Below are 19,390 nucleotides of genomic sequence, written 5' to 3' on the forward strand. Positions count from 1 at the left end.
TGGAGTGGGTAGCCTACTCCTTCTCCAGCAGATCTTCTCGACCCAGGAATTGATCTGTGGTCTCCTGCATTGTAGCGGGACTCTTTACCAGCTGAGCTACCAAAGCCCAAATAATAATGTTGGCAGAAGTGAGAGATTAAGTATGGATAAGCTGCAATTCAATATTTAAATTCAGAAACATGCAGATTTGTACTGTGTTCTGACTTCAGAGCCACAGATGTCATATTTCCTATCACCTACTATGCACTACCAAGTATGAAGACATGAGAACCCAGAACTGAAAATGGAATGCCTTTTCCCCTTAGGGTGACTCTACACTAAGTAGATGTCTAAAACTGACACTTCTAAAATGACTTTAATAAATATGTACATCTGTACATGCCAACGAGCACCAAATTACACCAAGGGAAATTTCTGCATGTTAAATCTGGGTTTTTCTAGGTATCAGGTTTGAGTTGCTCAGATGAACCATCTCTGCAGAAATACCGTTGTGACTTAAGCAACAAGAGCTGTAATGAAGTCATGCATTAAGCTCTTCTCCCTATGGATCAAGAAATGCTTGTGAAACTTGAAAACCACCTAAGGTAAGAGAAGACAGGGGGCTGGAAGGAGGAGCAAAACAAATCTACACTAGCAAAACAAAATACTCTGAACCTCCATGATTTAACAGGCCACTCCTTCTTACCCAGAATTTCTGGGATGCCTTTCCAAGCCAGAGGGTTTCACAGCTCTGACAGGCAATTCTAATGCTCCACCCACACTTGTCAAAAGCATTTAATAAACCATAACGGGATTAAATCTAATAATCAACATTCAAAATAGCACATTTCCCACTGCTCATTTCTGTTCATCCATATTTTCAGAACTGAAAATGTATTTTTATTAATTTCACAAAATTATGGCAAAAAAAGTAACTCCACACATAGATTAATTCTTCTAATTTATATTTTATTGCATTATGAAAATAATACATTTATTTGGCAAAGTAATCTAGGCTCCAAGTTGAAATAAAAGAAAATTCTGAAGAAAGTGTACTAATTATTTTTAAAATGTGAAATATTAGATGTATTCTAACCAATACATACTAGCATTCTTATTAGGCCAATAATCCAATAAACCTAATTATAATAATTCCATATGAAATTACAAGGTGTTTTTGCATTCAATCATTTTATGATTAGCACAAATCTCAAGAGAGAACTGAGATTTGATCATTTGATCAAAACCAATGTATTTAAGAAACTCCTGTTCAGAAGACATTTTGAAACACTATCCAGAATTTTTATTTCCTTTGGTTCTACAAGTTGCATTTTTGTCCTTACCACAAGTTACATTTCTCAAAATCAAACATCATAGCTTTAGATTCTGCCCCAAGTACCTTTATAAGTAAACTAGTATATTACATTATCTGAAAAATTGCTGATTTTACAAATGCAAAAATGCACAAGTACATGCCTATCTACACCAGCAAAACAAAATACTCTGAACCTCCATGTTTTAACAGGCCACAACTTCTTACCCAGAATTTCTGGGATGCCTTTCCAAGGCAGAGGGTTTTTATAGCTCTGATAGGCAATTCTAATGCTCCATCCACACTTCTCAAAGGCCTAGTTACAATAAACCCTAAGTGGATTAAATTTATCTAATAATCAACACTTAAAATAGGACACTTCCCATTGCTCATTTCTGTTCGCCAATATTTTCAGAACCAAAGATTTAATTTTTAAAAATGTTCTAGGATGTTTTTAAAAGGAAAGTGCTAAAAACATTACATATATATTCTCACTCTCATCAGCATTTCAAATTATTTTACATGCTGGGTTCAGAGTCTAGAATCTAACAGGTAAACAATCTGCTCAAGACAAACAGAAAAAATATTTTTAATCAGAGGTCTTATTTCTTAGATCTTTTAATATGACTTTGCTGATGTGTGTTAAGAAAATGTTCCTAAAATTAGCCTTTTAAAAGTACACATCTGAATCAGTTACTATCAGAACTGACATTTTCATGAAGCAAAGTCTATGTAAGTGCATCTATGCATACATGAGGAAGTTTACTCCCACCAGACATCAGTAACCAGCTGAACAAGGCTTCCCAGTTTAACTACAGAAGTATCCCATCTATCCTAAAGAAAATATTCCATGAGCATTCTACAATTATCTGTATAAACAGCAACAAGTTTGATCTATGATCAACATAAGAATATCTAATAAATATTAAAACTATTACACTATAGATTAAAATGCAGATCTCTCATAGAGTTGAGTGATGGCATTTTGGTACATTCACCATTATTGTACTTTATTTAATAAAGAAATACATTTGCCCTTGCAAAAATAGCAACTGCAAGTATACAAATAAAACCACAGACCTCAAAGTCATGATGCTAAATCTTCAACTTATATCCAACAGAAGTAATTCAGTTTACAAGTGGTCCATGGCACAATTAAAATAAAAAATATCAAAAGGTCACAGGATCTTAAAGAATAGGTTTATTGACAATGATTTCATAAATATTCTAAAGAAAATTTCAAAATTTCTAAACTTAAAATGTTTAAAATCTATTCTCATTGGCAAAATATCCCTTAACAAAATAAAGGTCACTACAAATGAATGTCACATTTAAAATTTGTTTTAACATTTTTGCAAAGTTCTTAAAAAAATTTACAATGAGTGATTTTTCTTCTCTCTTGGATACAGTAAATAAATCAATACTCAGTTTTTATTTCAACTATGAGACATATTTCACAAATATACCATCTAGCTGCTGTGAATCTGACAGTCAAGTCAGTCAGTAGTATAATACCCTACAGACATAAACAGAGCCAACTCATTTTGGTATTTTTAGTCATAGCAATTGAAGTAGTCAAAATGCAAAACTTGTGGTGGCTGCCCAAGTCACCCCAGAGCATATGATACAGTGTGAGAAAATGTTTGCATCGGTTTTATAAGTTCATCTGTGTACTTCAGGTATCTGAAATTAAAAAAGGGATTCTTGTATATTTTGATAAAAATGTACTCGAGTATTTCATAACATTAATATTTATTGCTTTATATGAATACTGTATTGAAAGCCCAAGCATTCAGTTTACACACAGAAATTATACAATTATATACCGCTTCACAAAGGCAGTGAACACATTACATTCTACAAAATCTACTTTACAGAAATTTAAAAATTCTAAATATCAAAAGGTACAGCTGAAGAAACAGGTATAAATTTGGCAGCCAGTAATTTAGACAGGGAAATTGCAGCTTGCACATGACTTTTAAATGTGTGAATTTGAAAATATTGAGTTTAGAGTAACCATTGTGCTTTGTGTTGATCTGAAAAATATAACACTGGCTGTCGAAGAAGCATGTTCAAAAATATTTAATTCACTTCAAAATGTCATACAAATTATGGTGGCTTCTATGCACCCCTAAAGCTTCAGTCATTTAGCTCCGGTACATTACTAAAGTAATATATTAATCTTTCCAGTACAGTGGTGTTTCATACCATTGACATTTGTATACTCTAGAATAATTTAGAAAGAAATGTGTACTATTCACAATGTTCAGAAAAACAAGCAAAAAGTAAAGGAACCAGCCTGGTTCTTCTGAGATGGTCTCATGTCAGCTTTATAAGCATTCATTCTACAAAATAGTAAGCTAATGTTTGAACACAATTTCCAAGATAAAGCACATTTTCTCATAAATAATGAAGTCTTTTTCTCAGGCACCTCAGAAGTATACAAAAGAATTTAGTTTGAACAGATCTCTTGGAATGTGTTTAACCTGGTATTTCAACAGACTTAAGATTTCCAGGGTTTCACAGGGGCCAGATTTTATCTGAATTATTCAGAAGAGAAAGAAACTGTCTTCTGAAAGAGGTGAACTCAATCATTACCAATAGAAAAAGTATCCACTGTATTCATCTCTTATAGAAACAGAAAAATATAACATTTCCCCCTTAGAATAATATATATATGTATATATGACTTAAAGTTCCATTGTACATAGTCAAACAATAAAATCTGGAAACCAGCATGAAACCCTATAGTTCACATGTTAAAATGCTGAAACTATGACCAAAATATGAAAACTACTAGAGCTGTCAGAAAGACAAGACAAAAGCTTTCTTGCATATGTAATAAACTAAATGTGATAATCTCCAAAAAAGTTTTCAAAATTATAATTATTTTCCAGTTTAAAATTTTTAACCCTAAAAAAAAAAAAAAAATCTATACACAAACCACTGATTTGACCAGACCAAAAAAAAGTCAGCGGTAAGCAGGACCCAGAGGAGCTGATATTCACAGTTCTTACATGAATAACTCTTTCAGGATTTATCCCATAAAGTATTTTATTTTACAACCTGCTTCTCTTGTAAAACTAAAGGTCCACTTTATTACATAAACGTTTTATACAGTGTAAAACCAGAACTGTATGTAAAATACTGCATCTAAATATTTCTAAATAGTTAGTCTTGTTCCATTGGTTCATCTGTGACTTCTGTGGCTTCATCATTCTCCATGGGTGATTCTGAGAGAATCGCTCCAGTTTTACTGGAATTAGATCCTACTAACTCTTCTGTTTCATGGCAATCAGAACCACTACTTACAGGGCCTGCATTTTCACTACCTTCAGAATGTAAACCTCTCTCAACTTGAGTCAGATCAGATTCTTCCATTTGATTATTTTCCTCAGAAGTCTCTTCATTCACAGTTAAGGCATCATCAGATTCTTTTTCTTGATTTTTTCTTTCTGCGATCATTTCTCTTGATGTCATAAAAGACTCTAAAAATAAGCAAATGTTGTTGTAGTTAAATTTGATTTTCAAAACACCTCCACAGTTAAGTTTCATGAATTCTGATATTCTACAGTTCAAATCATATCCCCTGAAACTCAGCAGCAACTACATACAGGTGGGAGAAAAAACCCAACATCAGCATTATAAGGAGTTCCATTATGTTAAATTCTTTCACGCAAAAATGAAGTACAAGTATTTGAGGATCTCCTTACTCCACCCTTTTACAGATGGTCTCTAAATACCTTCTTCTTCCTCTTCATCCTCTTCTTCATCCTCTTCTGTACAGTGCTGCCTGGTACAACTACTTTCTTTGTCTTTATTCTGAGATGAAGATGGAGCTTCTGTTTCTTCTACCATAACTGAAGAAATTTCACTGGAAGATGTCTGACTGGCCATCTCTCTGACTTCACTTTCTTTGTCGAACCTGAGTCTTTTTACCTCATGCCCTTCCGCCTCCACAGTATCTTCATCTGGATGTTTATTTTTTATAGGGCTCACCGAGGAACCTTCTGATTCAGATGTTGAAGAGTCACTGTAAATATTTTTAAAAGTGTCATTAATAAAACTGTTCCTTCATCTTGTACATTCTATTTTTAAGTTCTAATAATATATAACTTTCACTGTGCAAGTTAAATTATAACATCTGGGCAAAGAAAAACAAAGAGAATAATTCCCAAGACACCTAAAATGTTAAACATTTCCCACTAGGACTACTCAATAAATTACATGACTTTTGTGTTCAATGCTTCAGCGAGCTAAATGTCCTCTTAAAATAAAACTACAAGTTCCCCCTTGAGACATACTCTTAATTCCTCTCACTCACATCTTTCCCTTAATGTGATAAGAAAAAGATGGGATATCAATAAAAAGATTTCCTTTTATGATCTACAAAGAGAAATGATTCACAGAATTTGAACTCATTTACAAGTATCTTCTCCTTCAAGTAATTTTCTAAAAGAAAAAAATTTATCATGATCATTTTCTTAACACCCTATTACAAATAGAATCTTCCCAAACAAGCAATTAAAAGTCTTTTCTCTGCCCACTGTCAGCATATGCTAATGCCCTTTTTAAGTGCATTAAAATATTTTCTCCTCCTCAAAACAACAGTAAACTGTAAATCATAAATAAGGAGTGCTGAAAAACCATCAATAAATGTAACTTTTTTGGGAAAACATTTGTTTTCAAAAATAAATCACATACAAACCTGTGATTTTTGTCTTCATTTTGCTTTGACTCTTTGCTGTCTGTGCTCTCAGGCAAGCCGTTTGTTGTCATGGGAACTGACAAAGGAACTTTTGGTCGATTAAGTGGCCTGGGTGTTCCAGGCCCATTTATATTAGACCTACGGTAAGAGAAATGAACATCATTTTTCCATTTTTGTAAAAAAGTCAACCCTCCCAAGGTTTATATGCACACATCACAGAAATACTTTCAGAACCAAGGTCACCAAATTAATTCTTTTTGGTATATCATCCTATACCTGCCATAAAATTCCCAATTTTTAAAAAGTACATTGAGTTTCCTATTCAAAATTAAGAAACTGCAGCTCTTTGAATAAGAAAAAATCAATAATCTCACCTTTCAGTGTAACTTGGTGAATTTCCAGGAAACATAACACCATTCATTCGATTTAAACTATTGGAATTGTTCTTCCTATGAGAGGGAAAAAATTTTTTTTATGGATAGTTCAGTTAACTTTGATAAGAATCAAGGGTCTAAAAGATCTTTTGTAAGACTTCAATGTCACAGAATCAAACAAAAGACTTCTCATAGAAATAACCATGAAATTATCTTAGTATCTCACTTAACAATACACAAATATATTCTTCAAGAGTTCTGAAACAAATTCACCATAATCGTTCTATGAAATCAGGTATTTTAACCATTAAACCAATGCTTCTCAACAGGGGGCAACATTTTCCTACAATCCCTCTTCCCTCACTCCATATCCTTAGCGAACACATGTAGCAATGAATAAATACATTTTTTGGTGGACGTAGGGGGGACATTACTGACATTCAGTGGAAGCCATGGACACTGCGCTAAACTTTCCATAATCCCAGGACATCCACTCCTAATAAAATACCAGTGGTACCAAGAAATGTGCCCTATACTGCTACCTAAATTTACTATGTAACTCGTGACAATCGGAAATAATAGTCCTTCAAGAAGAGCAATGTCATCAAGATAGTACATAAATCCAACAATGTTAAGATTGCAGTAAATCATGAATCTATTTAACACAAATCTTTTCACTGGGAAAACATACAGGTAACGTTTATTGGTAATATTCTACTCTGGGAACTGGTTGGTAGTTAAGTATTTACAAATGTTACCATGCTTAATTATATATAAAATAATTACAACATATTTTTAAGACATATATTAAAAATGAAAGAACAGAATATAATATACCAGGAAAAAAGAAAAGCAGCTATACTTACTCTGAGGAAGGATAAACACAGCTAACAACCATCACATTCTGCAATAACAAAATTTACTGATTAATATGAGGAAATGTACAACATAAAGTTTACCTGTTTTTAATTTCCCAAAATCACCCCGCTATCAAGTTTCCATGTATTACATTTTTTACTAATAAAAGAAATGGCTAAAAACAAAACCTTCAATAAAAAAGCAAAAACTAGAACAGTAGCAATAGACCAAACTCTAATAACTTACTGAGCTGTCTGTTTCCGCAGTCTCCTCTTTTTCCCAGTTGCTTTGGACATTGTTTTGCTTTTGACATTATGTATTTTATGTATTGTATGTAACAGAACAGAACCATGTTCTCTTATTTTAGATAGAATCACACCAAGATATTTAGAGCTTGAAGTATTTAGGCCTTATAATAATAAATTTCCCTGTAAAGCAGTACCCACTCAAAAGCTTGATGTGTAGCATAATACACCTCAGGGAGAGAGACACAAACCTTTTTATAACCTTCCTGATAATCATAACTTTACCAATAATTTAATATTCATTGAAAGTTTGCTGAGCCGAAGTAAGTGCTTTATAATTTAATCCTCCTCACAGACCTACTATGGCCCACCTTTTACAGATGGGGAAACGGAGACCTGGATACGTGACTGGCCCACAGCCTCACAGTCATGACTGCTGTGACACCGCCTCTCCATCCAAAGACTGCCAAGATGTAAGTATGGAAGTCTCTGAACTGGTAAGTCCTGAAGAAGCATCTCAATTTCCTGCCCTCAGAGCTCAACAAACCCATTAATCCAGTTAGACCCTAAGATCTACTTAAAATCACTAGGTAATGATTTTGGATTCCTGCTCCAAGGGTAAAATAAACAGATTTGAAAAGAACCTTAAAATGTATACTAGACTGTATTTTAGGATCAATCACAATAGGAATTAGCAAAACCAATGGTCCACAATCTCAGTTCACATGTAGCTCCTTCATTCATTCTTCACTCCACACAAGCCAATCTCTTGCTTTTCATTCCCTCAAACACTTTGATGTAGTTGTCTCTCAGATTATTGCCTTTGTTCAGAATGCTGGGCCCTCTAACATCTCCTCACCCACAAAAAACCTAACTCTTCACGTATTCTTAAATGTGACATAATCCTTCTCAATACCTACCTTAAATGCTTTGTATTAGTCATTTTTCCAAGTTGTGTACCTCTGAATTCTAGAACTAAAGAAACGAATTCTGTAGCTAAATTTGCAAAACCCTCTATCTTTAAGATATCAATTATAGAACTTCTCAGAACTATTAATATGTTAAGATTTATGAAGAATTTCCAAGAGACAATAATAAACTGCTTTTCCCAAGCATTCTTCTGCCTTCCTCCTATTAAATCTTTCTCTGAAACCTAGAACATAATTTGGGAAAAACTTCAGGTAAGCTGAGAAACCTATTTCAAGACAAGATGCCTGAAGTAGAGCCTACTCAAAGAAAATCTATTATGCTACAGTTTAATATAATTCCATTATACAATACATACCTTTTCCACTCCTCTGAGAAATTTGTCTGTTCCCGTATAGTTTCTCCTTGGATCTGTTAGTAATTCACATAGTCGCTGAATAGTAAAAGGTATACTGCAATAGAATATAATTTTATAGTTTAAGATTATTAATTTTCAAGAAAATTAGAAACATTACTCTTGCTATTTCAAGCTTTATCTAGTCACCCATGTTAAGCTACAAAAGAAAATGCTACAAATGAATGGATGAATCACCTAGAATTAGGCAAGACAATAAGCACACCTGTTCTCTTTAAAAAATAAAACAATTTCCCCCTCCCTTCCCTTAAAAAGCAATAAAAAAGAACATCCAAAATGAACAGAAAGCTTCAAAACTGAGAAAAAATTTTAACACTCTTATTTTTGATAATTCAATTTTAAGTTTAAAGAGAGGCAACACAAATAAACAAGTGAGAGTTTATTCAATACATAAACTTTCTCAAGCATTCTTTTGCACACCAATTTTTTTTTACAGTGTTCAAATAAACTACAAATGTTTTGTTATCAGACAGAACATGAAGTAATTCCAATGAAAAAGTATTATACAGTTCTGCTCCATAATAAAATTTTATATACAACCTATATGTTTCATCAAACTTAAAATACATACAAACACACACACTCTATAGATCTGCTAAGTACCTTACTGAGAACTTTACCAAATACTTACAACCACAATCAAATTTTCACCTGATCATAGAAAATACAAATCTGAGACATAAATTGGACCTAAACTGATTTTATAAATGAGTGAGTTTTTATCTCACACACTGTTAGCATTCCTCAGAATTACAATATGAATAGCAAAATCTCACCAGAGATAATGATAAATGCAGCTGTGTGTATGTAAACTTCAGGCTTCAGTATCTGCCATATAAAATCTACTTATTCTCCTTATAAAGATAATTACAAAGCCTCAAATTAATAGTTATTATTTACGAAGTTGTTTCCTGTTTACAGGCAGTTCAACACAAAATTCTTCCTCTCCCACAATGGAAGGCAATTTAGTGATTAATAGTGCGGAACTCAAACTCAGGTTCTCGAACTTCAAATTCCATGTTCTCTCTTCCACTGTATCACACACACACAAAATAATAAATGAACATTTTCTAGCTAGCTGGACCAACAAAGTTTAGTTCTTATATTCTTAGCATCAGTACTATTCTTTTAGCAAAGTTCTTTGAGTTTCTGAGAAAGAGTAATATTTTTTTTTCACATTTCAAAATCAGAGTAAAATACACTGTCAAAATAAAGCATCTTGTTTTCCCAAAATGTGTCTTTTCTTCATATTTGACTGAAAGCTTCTTAAGGGCAGGATCTCTTCACATACATGACATTCAATATATAATTTATATATATAAAACCATCATGGACTTCAGAATATTAGTGGCATACTAGTACGTTGCCCCTTGTTGAGCTCATTGCTTTCCAAATCCCAAACACCCACATACTCCCCCTCAACCCTATTCCCTCACTGACGATCTCAGAGTGATACTGTAATTAAAAGTTTTTATACATTTTAAAAAATAAGCAAAGTAGGATCCAGTATTAAGGACACTCAAATACTATTTACCAAATACTTAAACAGTAATAAACTATTTTAATACTAGTTATGTCTATTCCTTCAGCTAAATTTCCTTCACACAGACAGCAGTGTTTTCTCTTAAATTAAAATTAACCATAAAACATGAGAATCTTCCAACTTCCTGCTTAATCGTGGTTGTAGACAAAAATGTTTTGGCTAATTTTCCCTAGAAAAGTAGTTAAAATGTGTAGTCAATTATTAACACTGTATTTGTGGGTAAATGTTAATACTGCTTTAGAAAGAAAAATGTATTATGTTTGCATAAACAAAATAAGTTTACAATTAAGACATTTTCAGAAGCTTTTAAAGTCATTTTACCAAGTGTCCAATAGATGGCACTAAGATGTTATACAACTCTCACTCAAGTGAACAGTTTTAAAATACAAACACTTCCTGTAAATCAAAGTACCCACTGGAAACAATTATCATAATTTTGACAACTGCATTGAAGATCTCTTCATAAAGTTTGTACTTTTTAATCTTTTACGTAAACGTGAGACTATAAAGCTAGTTTACTCAACAGCAGACTTGAAAGACACTTAAGGTAAACAATTATGACAGCAAATCTAATAAAACTGTGTACACAGTGCTACAGAGAAAAGAATAAATTGTATGCCAGGGAATCGAGCATAAACATGGGAACGCGTAATTTGAGGTGGGTCTTTAAAAGAAGGTATAAAAATGAACCAGGTAAATCCAAAATGAATGCTCAGTACGACTCTATGAAAGGTCTGCTTTCTGTTATTCTTCCACTACACATAAGCACACAAGACAGTTTATTCTAACTCCTGAAAACATTAACAATTCTTCTAATAAAAAATTATCACTAGCTAAATTAAGACATGTGCTAAGAACAAAAAAAGAGCAAAACTGAATACTACTAACTCTCAATGAAAAATATGAACCAGAATCCCGAAATTGGGAGAATGGGGAAAGGTATTTATTTATTAGTAAAGGTGCACTGTAAAACAATTAAGTAGAAAAATATTTTGAGTTACTTAAAATGCATTCAGTTTATTCTGCATTACCTATATGTTACTTGTCTACATCCTAAGATGAAAACTAAGATTACATAAGGAACTGGAAGAAAAAAACTTATTAAGGATATGATTAGTGTGCATTTTGTTAAGCAAACCCCCCAAAAACTATGTCTACAGTATCTAATAAAACACTAGTTACATATAAGGTAGTATGGCTTTAAAAAAAACCAATACTGGCTAACGCTCTGGGACACTGTGCCCAGGTTGAATTTACCTCTTTAAAGTCTTCACCGCCTCTTCTGGCAAACAGGGATTCTGAAAACACACTTCTTAAGTAATTATCATTAGCGCTGATACATAATGCATATAAACCACTTGAAAGTGAAAGTCACTCAGTCGTGTCAAACTCTTTGCGAACCATGGACTATATATAGTACACGGAATTCTCCAGGCCAGAATACTGGAATGGTAGCCAGTCCCTTCTCCAGGGGATCTTCCCAACCCAGGGATCGAACCCAGGCCTCCCCCACTGCAGGATGATTCTTTACCAGCTGAGCCACAAGGGAAGCCCAAGCATACGGGAGTGGGTAGCCTATCCCTTCTCCAGGGGATCTTTCTGACCCAGGAATCAAACTGGGGCATCCTGCATTGCAGGCAGTCTTTACCAGCTGAGCTATGAGGGAAGCCCATAAATCACTCAGGGCCTGAAATACTTAATGAAGGGTTCAATAAATCTTAGTTCCTATCATTATCCCAATTTCATCTGATATTTACTGTAGATTTTGAGAAGGCACAAACTCTCCACTCCAGAGACCAACTATGGTGAAACAAAACAAAAAATGATTTTAAAAATATTCCTTTTAATTCCAAAAAGTAACTAAATCTGATGAAACAGGATCACACGTTTTACATTACGTATACACCTTAATTTGCCTGCAATCTGTCTCCATCTACTGACTTAAAAAAAAAAAAAAATCAAATCTTATGTACCTAAAAGCTATGGGAATTCAAATATCAAGAATGCTGTTGGGATGGGGAACACATGTAAATCCATGGCTGATTCATGTCAATATATGGCAAAAACCACTACAATACTGTAAAGTAATTAGCCTCCAACTAATAAAAATAAATGAAAATGAATGCTGTTGAACAGAGAAAGACATCTAAGCATAAATTAGAAACTGTAAACACCAGGCTCTAAAGTTAGAATTTTCTGTCTTGTATTTTAACCTGAGAAAGATTCTAAGTGACTAAAATTAATATTTTTAAATTTATCTGTTTAAATGTTTGATCATCAAGATGTGCCAATATTCTGGACATACACCAAGATATTCAGCTGGAAAGAAAGCACCCATCAAAAAAAAAAAAAAAAATCTTTCTTACTTCTACATAATATAATTATATGTATGTTATATAGTTATATACTGGGCTTCCCTGGTGGCTCAGCTGGTCAAGAATCCGCCTGCAATGTGGGAGACCTGGGTTCGATCCCTGGATTGGGAGATCCCCTGGAGAAGGGAAAGGCTACCCACTCCAGTATTCTGGCCTAGAGAATTTCATGGACTGTATGGTCTGTGGGGTCACAAAGAGTCAGACACAACTGAGCGACTTTCACATGTTAGATAAGCAATGTTCCTCATAAAAAAAAGATAAAGGAAATTAAAACACAGAGACCATTAAAGTAAAAGGCTAAAGAGCTAACCATAAAATCAGACATCTGATTTAAAAAATGCTAAAATAGCCAATAACTTTTATGCATAAAGGTACAATTTTTACTACATCTTTATTTTCTATTAATGACCGTATTTATACTGTCTTAGTTAACAGAATTACTATCTAAGTGGAAATTAACAAGTATCTCATAGGTATCAAAGATTAAATGTACTGAGTTTTGTTTACTCTAAAGTCCTACCGAAGTTAGAAATCACCAGTGGATTTTGGTGGGAATGCAAACTAGTACAGCCACTATGGACAACAGTGTGGAGATTCCTTACAAAACTGGAAATAGAACTGCCATATGACCCAGCAATCCCACTGCTGGGCATACACACCGAGGAAACCAGAACTGAAAGAGACACGTGTACCCCAAAGTTCATCGCAGCACTGTTTATAATAGCCAGGACATGGAAGCAACCTAGATGTCCATCGGCAGACAAATGGATAAGAAAGCTGTGGTACATATACACAATGGAATATTACTCAGCCATTAAAAAGAATACATTTAAATCAGTTCTAATGAGGTGGATGAAACTGGAGCCTATTATACAGAGTGAATTAAGCCAAAAAGAAAAATACCAATATAATATACTAATACATATATGTGGAATTTAGAAGATGGTAACGATAACCATATATGCGAGACAGCAAAAGAGACACAGATATATAGAACAGTCTTTTGGACTCTGTGGGAGAAGGCGAGGGTGGGATGATCTGAGAGAATAGCATTGGAACATGTATATTACCATATATGAAACAGATCACCAGTCCAGGTTGGATAAGTGCTTGGGGCTGGTGCGCTGGGATGACCCAGAGGGATGGGATGGGAAGGGAGCTGGGAGAGGGGCTCAGGATGGGGAACACATGTACACCCATGGCTGATTCATGTCAGTGTATGGCAAAACCCACTACAATACTGTAAAGTAATTAGCCTCCAACTAAAATAAATAAATTAAAAAAAAACAAAACACAAAATCACCAGTGGAATCTTGTGATACAATCTTACTTAAAGCAATATGTTCTTTCTGGATCAGGCTTTAACATCTGTATAAATATATACATGTCATAAATATTCATGTGCATATATTTTATACCTCAAATGTTAGAAATTGGGATTTATTGAAAACAGCATTATAAGTTAAGAAAAAGAAGAATTTGGCCCTTTCAATAATGATAAATAACCATAAACTAGTATCTACGTCATTCCCCACCCTAAAAGAAATTGGCAGCAACTGACAACACTTTTAACCAGTTAATCACCTTCTACAGTGCCTGAATTACTTTACTTGCTTCAAATAAAAATGTTACGAAAAATTCATTAGGTTTCTGTTATTTCCTCTCTTTCATTTATAAGATTTTATTAAAGACAGCATGACATCAAACCCTATTACCACCACACAAGCAAGGCAAGGCAGTCAGGGGAGTAAGGAGGGAAGGCTACTAAGCAATCCTGAGTCTCAACAAGTTATGCTAAAAAAGGTAATACAGAAAAAATAAATTTCTTCCAATAGATTCAATATACTCAACAAATACTGACACAAATAATGAACATAAAATGCAATAACTCTATCTTCCCCAAGAGGAACAGGTACACCAGCAAGCAGTAATAGGTAAAAGGAGTAAAAGAATCAAGTAATGAAAGGCTAGAATCCATTCTCTCATCCTTGAATAACCTTAAGCTAACTATAAAGCAAACAATATAAAATCAGAAAAGGAGTAAATGTTTTACATCTACAATCCAGATTTTAAAGTACTGAAAATCTTGTATATAGACCTTTAAAAAAATATGAAGAGGCAAACCCTCAGGTGCAGAAACACACAGGGTACCTGCACTGGTGCAGACAAGCATACAAACAAGTCATTCGGTGCAAGAGGGAGGGGACACATGTGTACCCATGGCCGATTCACACTGATGGACAGCAGAAACCAGCAAATCATGGTAAAGTAATCATCCTCCAATTAAAAAAATAAATTTTAAAAAAGAAAAAAAACAATCATTTCAAAGTTTTCAGGACTAAGTGAACTCTAATTATGTACATTAAAATAATTTTTAAAAAATAACTTCAGAGAAGAAATTTTATAGTCAGGCCATCATGCCAAAAGATAAGCACTCCTCAGTTACAACTGACACCTTAGCAGTGATATAACAAAGATTTCTAGCTATCAAATGGTTGTGCACTTTGCCTAGATGCCCTCATAAATACACAGCCATGCCCTTTCAGTCAACTACCCACAGCAAGAGAGCTTACTGCTAATTTAAGAGAGGTCTTAGGTCTAACAGATTGTCAAAAGCAGAGGAAGACTTAAGTAATTAATTTACATTCATTCCTCTTCCACTTTAGTAATTAGAAGGATATAAAATGATCTTTTATAAACTACAAGAAATGTAAGTTATATTCTCTCGCCCTCTCAAAAATCTCTCTTGTGTACCATTCATTATAGGAAAAGAACTACTGGCTACAAACTGTTTCTAAATTATATTCACAGTTATCTACGGTAGGAAGCAGATTTTCATAAACGGCCTGCTTTGAGTAATCCCAGATACTCTTGTTCATTATAATCCCACACTTAAGGCATAAGATGTCTTTTAATTGACCATTCATTGATGTCTACAATTTCAGTAATTTTTAACTTTCAGTGTTTCTCACCTAAGAAACTTTAACTTCAGTTCTGTAGAATAGCTATAGTCCATCTTCTATAAAATGTTAAAGTTCAAAAGTAATTTTAAAAGGACAAGAAAATATGACTAAAATTTTTTTTAAAGTAAGCTTGAGCATTCAACCATGTAAATTCTACCACGCCCCATTAAACAAAGTATAGATACAGAAACATGCTTTTCTTATTCCCTTCGCTCATTCATTCAGTATCTGTTTGTCTGATAACCTATTATATTCAGGCACTCACTCTTCTAGGCCTTGGATGGAAAAGATAGCCACCCTTGGTGTCCAGAATCTTACAGTTCAGAAAATCCGGCCAACAAGTAAATGGGTAATTTCCGCTTAAAAGAGGAAAAATTTATATACTGACAATACTAGTTTTAGAAAATAATCTTTTCATGTCAAAATAATTTGAAGCATTTACTATAGAGCTTTCACTAATTAAAAACAAAAACAGCAAAACAAACTTACCAATAAGAAAACCACTGAAAGATAAGAAAAACCAAAAAAGATATGAAAGAAACCAATTCATAAAAGAGTCATTAAAGACATGCACGCTCCATTTCACTTGCAATCAAAGAGGCACAAATTCACGGACATACCCACAAAAATACTGAAAAAATAAACAGCATTTACAAATAACACAGAAGCATAAATGAAAGTATTTTGTGAGGTCAATCTGGCAATATTAACAAAAATTTTAAGTGTGCATACATGATAACCTAGTAATTTTTTCTACAAAATAAAAAAAGGAACAATAAAATCTATATATAAATTCAACATACGCCATTCGTCATACACAAAAATGTATGTACAAGGCCACTACAAGCACTTTTAACAGCCAAAAAATAAATGCCCACCAAGGGAACAGAAAAAATGAACTACATAATCTGTTAATAACAGGAAATAATGCAGCCATTTCAAATAAAGACAAACAGAACACACAGATCTAACTGTACTGACATAAAAGTTTCAAAGCTCTTCTAGAAGTAAAACACAACTAGCATACAGTATGATCCTACTGTCTTTTCTTCACACACTCCTAGGACAACTGAGGATATTTTTAAAATTATGAACACACTATTGTAACTTTTTTAATTTAAAAGATCTATTACATACAGCAGAAGTATACTGGCAAAGACAAACCGTCCGACTAGGTGAAAAAGATGCTGGTTTTACTCACCACTGAGGAAAACAATTTTTAGAGCAACAACTAATCAGTGTATATTCAAACACAAAAGTAAAACTGAAAAATATTACAAAGATGTCTCAATGCACCACATATCAATTTATTATGATATAGATAAAAATGGGCATTAAAAATGAAAAATACAAAAAAAAAATGAAAAATACTAATGTATCACTGATTAAGACTTGGATTCTGCTTAAGAAAAATAATTTGTAAACTGCCATTTTGAAATATCAAAGTAAAAATTATATTTACGTATGCTTAGGCATTTAATGACTGTTCAAGTCATTTTCAGAGGTAGATCAATTATCTATTCAACAAATTATGGTGTGTGTGTGTATAAAATACCTTGGAGAAGGAAATGGGTACCCACTCCAGCACCTACTTAACAAATTAAGAAATGAGAAATATTTAATACCTACATAGCTGTGTTTCATCCAATTTCATGTGTAAGAATTGAAAATGGTATTACTAATTTAGAATCACAAGTAGCTTCACATTCACAAAGCAGCGGTATAATTTGACCTGTTTGACCATAACTCTTAATTTTAAATAAGCCATAACTTACTGAAATAAAAGATGAGTTACCATAATGTCTAAGTACTATCAACCTCTGCACTATTTATAAACATCCCCAAGATGTATTCTTAACCACATTCAATAGTAAGCCTTATGTAACATACTTCCAGTACATAGCATGTGGCTTCATCTTGTATATGCTTTAAAAAATTAGTAAGTAAATATATGCATACAGTTAAATAATTTTCACTAATACAACAAGGTACACAGTGAAAACAAGTCTCCCTCCAATCCCAAACCCCTAAGAGCAGCTTTAATTTCTCCCAAAAGTATTTCAGCAACATACCCAAAACCAAAGTTTAAGAATTTGATAACTGAAGTCAAACTGCTAAGCAGTGAAACAAGATATAAAATAAAGGCTTAAGTGAATTACACTATCTTGTTGCAAATCCCATGTGATTAAATATCTGAAGAAAAAATTGAGACCATTCATGCTACCTAAAAATACAAATGAAATCCCGTCAAAAACTGTTCCTAAATATAAATTCATGGTTACCATACCCACAATTCACTAATTAGGTATTGTCATTCCACACTCCAAATTATGCCAATTTAAACACGGAACAATTCAACATCAAAAATATTTCTTGCCTTCACTAAAGGGAGCCCTAAAAATACAAAGTCCTGAAAAGGAAGCATTTAAAATAACAGACTATGACACACAATTTAAAAGTCAGCTTCATTTTTAGTGGAGAGTAACTTTTCAGTGCAATGTTTTATAAGAGGCTAAAATGGTTCCTTACTAGAGGGAAAAGAGGAACTCTTACAAAAATATTTTTAATTAAAAAGTAGAATCCTTTCATAAACTACTTTTAATTTTAAAAGAAATGTTACTTACCTCAATGACAGGTTCCAAAGTATAAAGATTTATAATATCAAATATAAAATGAATATAAAAAATTTTAAATATTTGATGTTTCCACTGTCACACATATTTGAAGTCTAAATGCCACTGAACCATATAAAGGTGGTTCAAGTTAAAAAAAAAAGCTGTCAAAATTTTAAACACTTGTAAAATGGAACTCAATAACATCTATCTATCTATCTATATATCATGAGACATAGAGATCATTCAAATGAATAACCAGTTATCAAACAACTAGACACTTCAAAACTTACAGGAAAAAATGTTTAATGATCTGCTAAAAATTAAACCTTTAAAGTAGAATTAAATGCATACCCATTAAATCCAGTGACAATTTTCAGTATTCTTTCCTTCATTTCATCAAAGGGAATATATTCAACATTAGGGTTGGGAGGACCTCTTGGTTCAGGAGCTGAAGTTCTGAAATCATCCATCACCTTCTCCAGTTTGAAAATAAAATAGCCTTTAAACTGTGACCACTGAATCCTGTAAGTAAATAATTAAAAAATATATATATAACACCATGTAGAGTCACAATTCTTGGACAAAAAGCACACATACAGAATACATCACAACACTAACAAAATTAAGATCAGGAAAAGTAGTTGCGAGAATGACTTTGTTCAGCAGCCTGCACCATGCCTGATCAATCTAATTCACAAGCTCCTCCTTGGTTCCATCCAATTCTCCCAAACTCCATATCCAAACAAAACCTAAATCAGATTAAAATCTTCAAAATTAATTACTGGTATTTCTAGTAATTGAAAGCTTATTGTTTAAGTCCCACTTTCCACATTTTAAAAACATTACTTTGACTCCATCTCTTACAACAAACCAGGGAGGTGTTACTGTCCCCACTTAAAATAAGTTATTAGAAACTGTCCCAACCTTAAATTTACAATTGTAAGTGGACAAATCAGAATGACTCCCAAACCCTAAGCTCTTAACATCCAGGGTATAAATAACGCTTATGTGTATGTGCTCAGTCGCTCAGCTGTGTCCAACTCTGTGACCCCATGGACTGTAGACTATCAGTATCT

The 19,390-nt window shown here is 33.3% G+C and overlaps 1 protein-coding gene across 1 annotated transcript in view; it reads right to left on the reverse strand.

The window, feature by feature from the left end:
- Window positions 1-2,261: 2,261 nt before the first annotated feature.
- Window positions 2,262-19,390, reverse strand: part of PPP4R2 (protein phosphatase 4 regulatory subunit 2) — a 51,429-nt gene continuing 34,300 nt past the window's right edge. The window contains exons 3-9 of the mRNA XM_061128063.1: window positions 18,666-18,836; window positions 8,762-8,855; window positions 7,240-7,277; window positions 6,374-6,448; window positions 6,000-6,137; window positions 5,035-5,324; window positions 2,262-4,779 (exon numbers count right to left, since the gene is read on the reverse strand). Of these exons, the coding sequence (XP_060984046.1) occupies window positions 4,463-4,779; window positions 5,035-5,324; window positions 6,000-6,137; window positions 6,374-6,448; window positions 7,240-7,277; window positions 8,762-8,855; window positions 18,666-18,836 (1,123 nt within the window). The 3' untranslated portion in view covers window positions 2,262-4,462. The remainder of the gene's footprint in view (window positions 4,780-5,034; window positions 5,325-5,999; window positions 6,138-6,373; window positions 6,449-7,239; window positions 7,278-8,761; window positions 8,856-18,665; window positions 18,837-19,390) is intronic.

Source organism: Dama dama, chromosome 24 (genome assembly GCF_033118175.1).
Source record: "Dama dama isolate Ldn47 chromosome 24, ASM3311817v1, whole genome shotgun sequence".
Taxonomy (NCBI): domain Eukaryota; kingdom Metazoa; phylum Chordata; class Mammalia; order Artiodactyla; family Cervidae; genus Dama; species Dama dama.